Source organism: Scophthalmus maximus, chromosome 19 (genome assembly GCF_022379125.1).
Source record: "Scophthalmus maximus strain ysfricsl-2021 chromosome 19, ASM2237912v1, whole genome shotgun sequence".
Taxonomy (NCBI): Eukaryota; Metazoa; Chordata; class Actinopteri; order Pleuronectiformes; family Scophthalmidae; genus Scophthalmus; species Scophthalmus maximus.
This window is the reverse complement of record NC_061533.1, coordinates 6,286,902-6,299,668: the sequence shown is the minus strand read 5'-3', so window position 1 is coordinate 6,299,668 and position 12,767 is coordinate 6,286,902. Positions and strand designations below refer to the sequence as shown.

Genomic DNA, 12,767 nt, shown 5'->3' with positions numbered 1-12,767 from the left:
TCATTTTGACAACACTTGACGTTTTGATGTTGGATCCATCCATTGCTTAATCATCAGGAGGGGATTAATGTTACAGGTGGATTATTAACAGAGTGTGGCGTATAAAGCACATACTGTAAAGAGCAGTTGCATAGTTGAGCTTTTATTGGTAATTTGACTACTTTAAGCCCTTCTCTATGCCAAGTATGCAAATATTAACTGCATTTCATCCTTGTATTCCCTTCTGTTGCGCACTCAACAATTTTTCGTAAAGTGTCAGTGCATCTCATAGTAGCACTGGAGTCTGGACTAAATTACTGAGCAAAACAAACAGTGCAGATTTTGCCTTCTATAAGGAAAGAGTCCAATGTGTTCAAGTCTCACACAGGTATGACACCAGGGGATGCGTTTGAGCATGGAGGAGATTGTGTCTGTGTGTGTTTGTGGCTCCCGTTGCAACTTTGAAGGCCTCGCCTGTATGGATTTGCGTGCAAATCTATATGTTCTGTGCCTGCGTGGTTTGTGAACACATTTCGGAGGCTGCCTGTTATGAAGCCTGTGAGGGGGAAACCTGCTGTGTCTGTGTGACCAGGAGGCTTGTAGCAACAGGGGGGGGTAAACAAGCTGACCTTTACAGCGTTGATCACCCTGAAGGTAGGGGGTGGGCTGGCTGTGCCAGCAAGAAGGTTAGGAGGGGGGGGTCGGGTCGGCGCAAAGAAATATGTGTTGACACCCAGCGGCGCACATTTCAGTGTGTCAGCGTGAATCCTGACAGATATCTGTACGCGTGCTCATCCGTCAAGTCACCACTCACCTCGGCCAGCGGCACAATGCCCTGTATGTCCGCGTTGCTGATGTAGAGGTGCGAGACCTTCTCCGACTGCCTGGACGTCGCCTGCGCTCCGGCCGGGTACTCCACGTTCCAGTGTAGAGTCTGGGTCGGCACCAGGTTGATCACGTTGTCCACCTCGAAGTCCAGCTGCATCACCTCGTACGATGGACTTTCCAATCTACAAAAGACAGAGAGAGATGGTTGATAGTGATATTTGACGCGCTGGGGATCGTCCACACGGGGTGATTCATGGACGGCTTCTAGTTGGACACAAAAATGTCACCTGACATACCGGATACGCAGGACCAACAGACGTGTTAGTTTGAAATACATGGCAGTCGCATTCAGCAATGATAACAAGAAAGACTGTGCCACAAATTCAAAAGGTAAAACTTCAGGGGGAAGACAGTAGCACATGACTGGTAACGTTTTAAAACTTGCAAATACATTTTAATGCACAACAGAGATGGCCATTTGGTTGAAGAATTTCTTTTGCACGTCTAAACTTCCTCATATCCAAGAGAAAGAAACCCTCGATGTACTGTAATATGTTGTATGTGTTTTGAGCAACCAGTGAAACAAAAATGAATGTGACAGAGTTATATGGAAGAGAAATGTCAAGAGGAGGGATAAAAGTGTGCGTGTATGTGTGTGTGTGTGTGTGTGTGTGTGTGTGTGTGTGTGTAAGTGGATGTCACGTCATCCAATCCAAATATTAGAGAAACTATTGAGCGTTATTCCCTTTCCGGTGTGAATGTGTATCATGCTTCTTTCTCCACATTAGTATTTGTGAGTCTTATGTATGTTTATATTGCAAATTTTTTTGGGATGTTGACGCAGACAAGAGGCTCAAGATGTTTTGCATAGAGCATTGTGAAACAGCTAGTTCCAGTGTTCCGGTGTGTCTCGTGTCCGTCAGCGTTGGCCTCAGCCAGGGATTCCCAGTTGTTTGAGAGGAAATAGGAAATATCTCAAAATCATAAAAAAAAAAAAATCACCATTTATAAAAAAAAAAAATCAGTAGATGACATCTCTAGAGAAACACTTTCAGATTCAGTTCAAACTTTCTACCGCAAAAACTACTGCAGCTTGGAAAAAATATAAATGTATATCTTTGCTTCATCTCTACCTCTCTTCTCATATTCTGATCCCTCCATACAGAAATGTGTCTGTCACTTTGACATCTCGGATTCCAAACTGCACAATGTGCCCTCATAACTTTGCAGACTGTCATTACCTGCTTTGCCTCACCACCTGTCAGACGTCCCGGTTCGATCTGCTGCTGGTGTGGATCACATTCTTTCATTCATCAACTCGGAAAAATCCTTTGCATCTTCTACCTGCAGACTTGAGAGTTGCTGCTGTGGCTGGATGTCAAGCCACCAGTAGTGAAGATCTCGGATTCACAATGAATTCAGATAATAAATGACTTAAAGGTCATTACAATAACGGCAAAATTAAACGTCCACACGAGGGAATACAAAGTTGTGCCCGTGCCGCGTTGAGCCGCTGCGCGCAGAGCAAAAGAAACGCTGCGTAGAAACTTAGGTCTGGAACAAAACGCTCATCTGAAATGCTAAAATGTGACGGTACCCTTTTTCGTGGCGGAGATAGCAATTGAAATACGACCGCTCGCAATTCATAGTAAGCGCAAGGGCAAAGGTCTCCTGGGTGGGATTTTGGAGATAAACATTCGACAACACAGCACAGTCGACTGTTTTCACAGCGTCAATAAAGGTGCTATGAAAAATAATTTGCGTACAGATTAGCAGCTGATTTTTGTCTCATTCCATTTAAAAAAGAAAAAGGATCCTTGTCTCTGTCCACAGATGCCCTGCACGCACACACACACACACACACACACAAACACACGCATACACGCACACACACACACACGCACACACTGCCAGCAGCCGCTAGTGGAACATGAATAAGAGAGAAAGAAGGAGAAGGTAAGCAGCTGTAAATTGATTTTCGGGGGCAACGTTTTACAGCTCGGTTTTACAGACAGGCGCGCAAACGCTCACACACACTCGCACACACGCGCGCGCGTGCGCCCGCGCAGACACAGATTTACGGGGGTTAAAGGTCACGACAGAGCCAATTGCCGAGGGTCTGTGATATCTGGCGCGTCTCTCTGTGTGCGAGTGTCTGTGTCGGGGGAGAGAAATGGGGTGAGCACTGCGTTACCCAGATAGATTAAGGGCCAGGGAGCTGATGGATGTCAGCTCCCCTTGACCTCTTCCAGATACCTCCGTCATACTTTCTTGTGTTTTTTTCTCCACTTGTCTCCAGCCGTCCGTCTGCCTCCTTCAGCCTTTTACCAAACTGCCGATAAATGATACTACAGCATCTCACCATAACAACCTTTTCTTTAAGTCCTTGTCAAGCTTTGCCCAATATTTGTCAGATAAAAGTGGCTCATGAACCTACAAAGTTCTTTTTTTGTCAGAGCTGGGCCTGGTGGTTCACACCGCCATACTACAGAACGCAGCCATCATCGAAGGTCATTACGTTCCTAAACTGCACACTGCTCCCCGCGGCTCTGCTTCAGCAAGTCTTTGCTTTATTTCATCCATTACCGTCCATTAGCGAGCGGCGGCAAGCTGCTCTCCTCCTACTGGCACCGAGAGTGACGGAGAGGAGGGAAGTCCAGCTCCTTGATTACATTTCGAAGTGACCAACTGAGCTCGGCAAAAGCCCGACATGAAACCCGGCGGACGCGGCTCGAAAAACTTGGACCCGATCCGGCTGGATGTGACCAAGTTGTGGGGATGGCAGGGATTCATCGCACAGCAGTGTAGGATAATGTGTTTATACGACTGAATTGTAGAAGCGAATCTGTCGCGTGGGAAAATGTCATTGCTGCCTGTGTTGTGTTGAGAGGCGACTGAATGTCCAAGGCATGACGGCTATTAGACGGCAGCAATGTGGCCAACGTTGGGTTATGGCGGTGCACACCACCGGACTGTTACACCAGGGATGATGCTGTGCGTAGGAAACCCCGATAGGCCTCAGACACCGGTGGAGGTGGTTGTTTCAGCGAACAATACCAGCTGACATCGAGAGAGAACAGAATTCAAGTTTAAGTTGAATGTAATCGTGGCGACATCTGATTGGATAACTGAAAAACGTGCACCGTCGGCCGATTGGAAGGGACGCTGAGAGAGGGGGCGAGAGAATTGTGAATAAATGAGTCATTAGGAACTTGTGCCACGTCGTGCAGCAACATCATATTCAAACATCAACTCTGAATATTTTGCTGCTGTGTTCAATACCCATCTACTTGTGACTTGGAAAATATATAAAATTGGCAAAAAGGCCAAATATCCTCATTCTATTTATTGAAAATTAAATAAAATATTTACTAGTTGCATAGTGTTGGTTCTTAAGAGCTTTCAGGAAACTTGGGGTTTCTCAGTCATAATTACAACCTGGATGTTGATGTGATACACACATCTGATACGGGTCTTCATGGTAACTCTAAGATGACATGGATGCAACATTCATGTCCACAAAGGTTGTTTTTTAAAAAAAATTTTTTTACTGGTCTAAGTTTGTTTCAGACATTGACACAACGAAAATGTCCACGTTCACCATGAGGTAAACTTCATGTTGAACCTCAGAGGACACTGTATCAGCCGCCCTATTCCATATTTTCTTTTCCGGGGAGAAACTTAAATGCAGCAGAGATTCTGACACATACACACAGAGACACAACGCTCTGTCACTCTCGCGCTCTGTTCCCGTCTCTCTCCCACTCGCAGACACATGCGCGAGCAACGCACTCCTCTCTCTGTGTTTCACACACACCTGCACACACACGGTACACACACACACACACACACACACACACACACACACACACACACACACAGAACCACCCAGAAAATGTTGAGTGTGTTTCGGGTGCGGTGTAATCACTGGAGCTGAAAAAGCAATGTGTCTGCGGTGACAGGTTCACTCAGGTGTTAGCTCCGTCCCAACCACAAGGCACCAAAACAATATTACACTGTTCTCTGGTGCATACACGCACACACCCTCACACACACACACACACGCACACGCCCTCACACACACACACACACACACACACACGCACACACCCTCACACACACACACACACACGCACACACACACACGCACACACACACACACATGCTCACACACACACACACACGCACACACACAGAGACCAGAACATTGTTCTTCTTTCACTCAAAACCTTCGGCGAACAGAGCTGCAGCATCAGTTCACACTTTCTTATCATCCCTGAATGTGATTTTCCTCGGGCAAAGCTGAGTGTGCAGATGCGTCCTGGTTTTCCGACTACGATATCATGATGTTTGGACAACACGTGGCTTCGGCGAACAGGTATATATGTAAAATAAGCGGAGTCACCAGTCACAGTCTCACAGCTGGTGTCAGCAACTGTGACACTTTTTTTCTTTGGACAATTTAGCCTTTTTTTTACAGATAGAGACAATTTCTATCGAACCTTGACCTATAACCAAGTGCTGTTAGTGCCTAAACATAACCATAACCAAATTGTAATAATACAAATCCATCACAATGTCTGGGGACCCTTTTGTTGACATGTTCACTTTTCGATGCATTTGCACGTGAATTACCAACATATCCTCGACATTTTGAAAATTAAAGTGCGATCTCGACGCAATTCTGTTTCACACACATTGCCGCCGTTGCCGTTCAGTTGTCGAGGGAGACGGTCGTACACAGTGAGAGAAAAGCCATTCCAGGTATCTTTAGAAAACCGGGAGGCGAGACGAAGACAAGCGTTTCCACCGCAAAACATGAATTAACACAATCCATTTCAAAACAAGTCTGCGAACGCTGTAGAGCGTCCGAAGGTGGACCTTTGCTCCTGAATGAGCCGCCGAGCCGGACGAACCGGTTCAAACAGCACGATACGCAGCCAGACAGACAGAGACACATCTTTTTGATAGGGAGTGTTCATCTGCCGAGGGAGGCCGGCCCGGCTCGGCCTATAAACCAAGATTAAAGCATGATGTACTCCTGGCAGCGGTGAGCGTCTTGCGAGGCGCGCTGGCTGGACTCACTTCTTACGCTCGGGTGTAACTGCTCTGGTCCTTCTGGAGTCTCAGAGCTGATTATGAGGGAAGATGGACTTTTTTTTTTCTTTTCTTCCCCTCACTGTTTATCTATTTAGCGGTCAATTAAACCATTTAGTTTCCAGACTTGGTCAGTCGAGATGAAATCTTCTTTGCAGCTTAACACAATTCAGTTTGTTTTCTTCTTTCTTTTCTCTATTGGCTTACTCTCAGTCACGGTTCAGTTTGACCGACTCTCTAACCGTTACCTAAATTATTCATCAAGTTCACTGGAGATTAAGCCATGTTGGTTAGTCAGTCAGTCAGTCCACCGCCATAATCCAGATCCAAAAAATGACAGGACTGATTGTCATCATTTAGTAATATATTCATACCAACATTCAAGGTCCCCAGAAGATGAGTCCTAGTGGCGTTGTTGATCGTCTCTAACTTTATGTCTACATGCCACCATGATATTGGAGGATCTTTTAGTTTTATATATTCCTGTTTTTTTATGTGTAGCAGCCATTTGTTAAATAAACAGGAAGAACACACACATACACACACACACACCTTTCATCACGAACACTGGCCTTGCGATAGAAGTAGATAGACTATCGAGGACCTGTCCATCTCTCTTTTACAGCTTTAATAAGACACAATCATAGCAGTTGATCTGGTTCCTACTCTCTCACAAAGTAAATTATACTATATTAAATTATATAGAATATATATATATATATATAATTATATCATATATTCATATTTTAAATCACATTTGAAGTAAGAGCATTACGGTTGATTATGAGGGTTATCGAAAAAAATTCACATTTGTCCGAAACTGTCATTGTTGTCAGACGAGTTCAGATTTCTTGTGGCTCCTCTGTAAATCAAACCCTGTTGCTGACTCCGCGCTGGTTCGTCCTCCTGAGAGGGAACAGGTTGTAGCGAGAGGAAAATCTCCCCCTTTAGGTCACCCTCAAAGTCACACACACACACACACACACACACAGTGTGGCAAATGCAGTGAGGACAGGTTGTCTTATCAAAGTGTACTGTAGGAAAGTGGTGGTCTCAGGGGAAATTCGAAGGACAATAGAGAACAAAACACACACACACACACACACACACACACACACACACACACACACACACACACACACACACACACACACACAGGGGAAACAGACATGCACCGCTGGCAAGAGGAGAGGCACCATCCCCTGGGAGAAAACAAGGCACGAAAGAAAGGATGGAAACGGCTGGAGAACAAGAGGTGAAGGAACAATTTTTCTCTTTTTGCACAGAGGAAGTTGTCACAGGCATTTCCCCTCAGCACCTGCACAGCCAGTGGCTGACAGCAGGTGTGTGTGTGTGTGTGTGTCCGTGTTAGTGTGTGTGCATGTGTGTTTGTGTGGGAGCTTTTGCGACACACAGGGGGTTTAACAGAAAATATCAGATGACAGATAGGTACAGTAGATAGAGAGGTGGAAAGAAAGAAAAACTGTGATTAAAAGTATCATATGGAAACAGGTTGTAACTCTCTCTCTCTCTCTCTCTCTCTCTCTCTCTCTCTCTCTCTCACACATGTTGCGCTGCATCTCTGCATCCAGCTGTCACACACACACACACACACACACACACACACACACACACACACACACACACACACACACACACACACACACACACACACACACACCTGTCAGAGAGGTGTTAGCTGCAACAGAGCAGAGGGAGACAGAAGTTAAAGCAAGACGACACCAGACGGAACGACAGGCCAACATCACAGTTTGGCAGCCATCACCTACCTTCACCTTCCCTCTGTTTGTGTATGTGTGTGCGTGCGTGTGCGCAAGCGTGCGAGAGCATGTGTGTGTGACAGCGGGATGCAGAGATGCAACGCAACATCGCAGACAATCCCTGTCAGTTTGGCTTAAGACAACCTCAAACTGTGAGTTTGTGTGTGTGTGTGTGTGTGTGTGTGTGTGTGTGTGTGTGTGCGTAGGTGTGTGTGTGTGCGTGTAAGGCTGCATATCATTACCTGTGTGCATGTGTGTGTATTTCACCCTAACCTCCCCAGTCCACAAGCCATTCACACTCAATTTCAGCACCTCAATGCGCACTTGGTTGCACACAAGCAGCCATCCATCCATCCAACACACACACACACACACACACACACACACACACACACACACACACACACACACACACACACACACACACACACACACACACACACACACACTCTTGTATTTTCAACCTGGTTTAGCCTCTGCTGACTGGCCATCACATCTGGGTTGCCATCGGTTACCAAACCCCACAGTAAAATCCAAATACAAAAAGATGATGCCACCGATTTCAAACTCGGCCGACTGTGGAGTTGTAAGTCTGAGAGATTCTCTGTGCATGTTTGTAAAGAGAACGGCACAGCGTCGTACCGAGTTCCCTCTCGACTTCAGCCTCGTGGTCCATGTTTGAACCAAACTGACAACAAACGACGTGCATGTAAATGACTGAAGCAAGAATTTTCGCACTTTTTTGTGAGCACAGGACAAACAAATCTGTGTGTGTGTGCGTGTGTGTGTGTGTGTGTGTGTGACTGTACGACAGAGGTTGTGTTTGTATTGTATGTGTGTACGAGCTGTCAAGAGTACAGTCAGGTTGTCACTGAGAGGACAGAAGGGACCCTGGGGGTATGAGTTTGCAGAAACAAAGGAGACTCTCTCACACACACACACACACACGCACGCACGCACACACACACCGAAAACCATTACACGTATTTTGTTCTGTAGGCACGCGCGGGCTGAAATGCGTGGCTCGCCTCATGTCGAGCTCCAGTTCAAAGTGTGTTTAGACACAGGGAGAACATTTGCATATCGTTGCGCGACTGTCCTGTCATGCGCTATACTCATTGAAGCGCGTGCACGGGTCACACCGACGAACACGCTCAAGGTGAGAGGACGTAAGAGGACCGATCGATAGATGTGAGTGGTTTGGTGTGAATATCATGGTTAGATTAACATTTATATATCCCTTTTTACCCCCCCCAAAAAATATCCATGTTACTTCTAATGTTTTGTAGGAAGATTAATGCTCAGATTAGGTATTTTTTTCAAGAAACAAGGAAATAATCATGCGTCTGCGACTGTTTACTATGTTTACATGTAAAATATTCTCTGTCAATGTAATTCATTTGTTTCCCCTGCCAATATCCAACTGTGGCCATTAAATATCTTTATGGGTGTGTGTGTTTAATCAACTCAAAGCACTTAGATAAGGCGAAGGAATATAATTCATCGATATACAGAAATAATATGTTTAACAAAAAAAACCACAGAATCGGACCTTGATCGAGTGTCGTCGCAGCCTAAACATACAGCGATGACGTTGGACGAGTTAGTCATTTCAAACTTTCGCGACAAACGCTTTTACTAAAATTTCATTATAAAATGCACGTTTCTGCACTTTTTTTATTTTTTATTTTACAACGGGGAGCTGCTTCAACAGTGAGTATTTAAATACAGCCGTCTCTATGGTCGACCCTTTGTTGTGAGTGTTTCTCTTTTGCTCCAGTTCTGCCACTGTGTGTGTGTGTGTGTGTGTGTGTCCCTCTCTTTGTTCTGTATAATTCTGTTTGTGTTTCTGTGATTATGTACCTGCGAGCCTCTGTATGTTTTTTAATCCCTTGTGCAGATAATGTGTCTTCAAGCCTTATATTTTTCCTCTGCAGCTGTGTCTTAATTTGCCCACTTCCGCATACGCTCGCACACACTTGGTATTTCGAAAAGCACGAGTGCGTTCCCACTGAGAGTACGTGCACATTAGAAGAACCTGAACGCTGCGTTATCAAAACATCCAAAAAGTCGAGCGCATAGAGCGATATAGACACTTCACAATCCCACTCTGCGGACGGCGTCTTGGCTCCGTCTGAGGTGAATTCCACGTCAAACCCGCGACTTCCGTGCCGCCAGCGGTTCCAGTCGGTACTATCAATTTGCCACTGTCGGGAAGACGCTGCAGGAGCAAGACGCCGTTAAGGACGTGCGTACTCCCCCTCCGAGCTCCCGGGGAAGTAGTCAACACCACAGAAGAACGGAGTTCGTACACTGAAGCTGCTGCTTCGTTCCCTGGCCCTTAGCATTAAAGATCAAGTCGCTTGCTTTATAGGAAAGGGGATCATATGCGGTGACTAAATAACATCATGGCTAACTCAACACCGGCAGCCCGGCAATAACAACTTTGAGCCAAGCGCCCTGTGGCGCAGGCTGCTTGAGCCATTTACTGACCGAGCAGGAAACTGGAGGTTGTTTCTGAGGCCGCTCAAGTCACGGTGCTCCGAGGCCCAGTCTCGCTTCGTCTGTTTTCCCATCACCCTCCTTCTTCACCTGCTTTTGTTCCTATATGTCTTCGGGACTATTTTTCCTCCCGCGAGGCTGAGTTTGTTTGTCAAATGGTCCGGTTGGCATCCCACGCCGGTGACGTACGTGTGACTGTACCCACTGAACGCGTCCGAGCGGGCGGCGTCTCGCTCCCATTGGTCCCACCTTTCCTCTCCGTCCCTCTTTTGTTGTTTGTTTGATTTTCGTTTCGTGCGGGCACACAATGTTCTTCTCTGTCTCCCTCTCACGCACACCCACCCACACACGCACACACACACACCCACACACGCGCACACACACACACACACACACACACACAGCGAAGGAGCTACGGCGGGGGTAGCAAGTAATGGGCTGTTTATTTGGCATAGTGGTTGTCTGATTGCACACAGGCCTTTCTCTGACATGCACAGCCCCCCCTATCAAGCACCTACGTATAAACACACACACACACACACACACACACACACACTCGCATGGACTCCACACCACATCTCTTATTCTTCTTCATTCTTTCGTGTTCATACCTACCCCCTGCCTCGACCACGACATAGTCTACTCGCTCGCTCTCTCTGTCTAACACACACACACACACATACACACACACACACACACACACTCCCTCTTTCCATCACAGACACACAATGGGGCCAGCCGCAGACCCCCCACCTGGATCCACACGAACAGGCAACATGCAAATGCTTTTAAGAGCAGCGCAGCAAGGGGACTGGGAGTGTGTGTCTGCACCTGTGTGTGTGTGTGTGTGTGTGTATGGGCATGCATACTTAAATGGTCTCCCAGGTGTCATGTTTTATCATTTTTTTTCTTCAGTTTTTTCCGGGGTTTTTTTTTATATGGATTTAATGCTTTTATTTTTTGGGGGCATGCGGCAGAACGAGTCAGGGATGATGGGAGAGGGGGATCGCTCAGCCGAGCCTGAAGAGATTCAAGACGCTGCCTGGCATTCACATGTAATCACTTACGTCTTGTGCTCAAACGGGGCTCACTTACGCATTATTTAGTTTGTGATCAGGGGAAAAATAAGCAACAGAAATTGCAATTGGATTTTGATCAGACGAGTGGGTTGCCTCGATTCTTAATTGTCAAGGTTCATAGTTAACTCCCTTTTGAATTTGCTGCCATACGACTGTAAATAGCTGATTGCCAGTCACTATTCAACACGAACGACTCGCGACGGTTTCTGTGACTGCATGACGGCAATGACACATGATTCATCATTCACACCCCTGCTTTGCTCTTTGTGTGCTTTCAAACATTCAAATACACAAAAGCCTCCGGGGGTTGGAAGATCCCACAGAGAGGAAGTGATAAGACACAGCAACATACGCAGAGAAAGAGACAAACAGGAAATGGACAGAATAGGAGCAACGCACAGGTCAAGGAAGAGAAAGCTCCCAGCTTTGGAGTCCTTCAGGACTGTTCCCGTTTGTCTAATTGCTGTAAGATATAAGACGATGTGAATCATCGTCATGATGAGATTTCCCGACGATGCGCCGTGAACAAGTAAATTCCCTGCGTTCCTTTTCCACATATCTCTGAAGATCTTATGAAGTCAGATGCAATTTATCATTATTATTATCATTATTATTATTATTATCTCCTCCCAATCAGTTGCCTCGTGGAATCCCCTTCGCTGCAAGCAAGCAACCAGGAATTTAATAAAATCGCAAATATGCCGCTCAGTATCTTTAAAAAGGATTTCCATGTCGGAAGGAGAGAAATACAAAGCTGGGACTGGTGAATTGTGGGTCGAGTTTTGTGTTTTGCTGGGTGGCCGCCTGTTGCAGCAGCCCCCGCTGTTTATTCTCTTTTTCTCTTCTTATTTTTGCTGTACATATATCTATATATCTATCTACTCGAATATTCAGATATACAGACTAAAAGTGCAATAATAAGACAAAGAGACCTGAGACGTGTCTCCTTCTGCAGCCAAACCGAAATCAAACAGTGAGTTCCCATCTACTGACAATAACCTTTGCTCTGTGGGCCGACCATACCAGCACTCTTCCGTCGTCACGGCACGTGTGTTCATCAGTCTGCCGTGTGGAAACATGGACCGGTGTCAACTGCTCCCGAAGCACGGCGACGTTTCAAAAGCAAAGGAGGGAATCGCTGTGGGGGTGTCTAGGTTTGTGTTACTAAAAATAATTTTTGCGATATTTGCTCTGGAGCGATGGAAAAAATGGGTCCTCGTCTCTGAGAAGAAAGGGGTAAATCAACTACGAGGTCCACACACAAATGGAATTTGGAACATGTACCAGAATAAATTGCTTCCTCTACAAGGCCGCCTCAAAAGAAGAAAAGAAAAAAAGAAATACTTCTTTAGCTGACCGAAAATCCCCTGGCTGTGAACCACGTACAGCTTCACCAGTCTAATACGGCCGTGTGGGGGCTTTGTGTGGGAAAAAAAAAAAAATGAAATAAAGCTCTGGTGCCAAAAGCAGAGTGACAACCGACAACCGACAACCCCACAAG

The 12,767-nt window shown here is 46.0% G+C and overlaps 1 protein-coding gene across 1 annotated transcript in view; it reads right to left on the bottom strand.

Moving 5' to 3' along the window:
• The window catches only part of si:dkey-215k6.1 (transmembrane protein 132B), a 216,550-nt gene that overhangs the window by 58,255 nt on the left and 145,528 nt on the right, over positions 1–12,767 (bottom strand). The window contains exon 6 of the mRNA XM_047329298.1: positions 794–989. Within this exon, the coding sequence (XP_047185254.1) occupies positions 794–989 (196 nt within the window). The remainder of the gene's footprint in view (positions 1–793; positions 990–12,767) is intronic.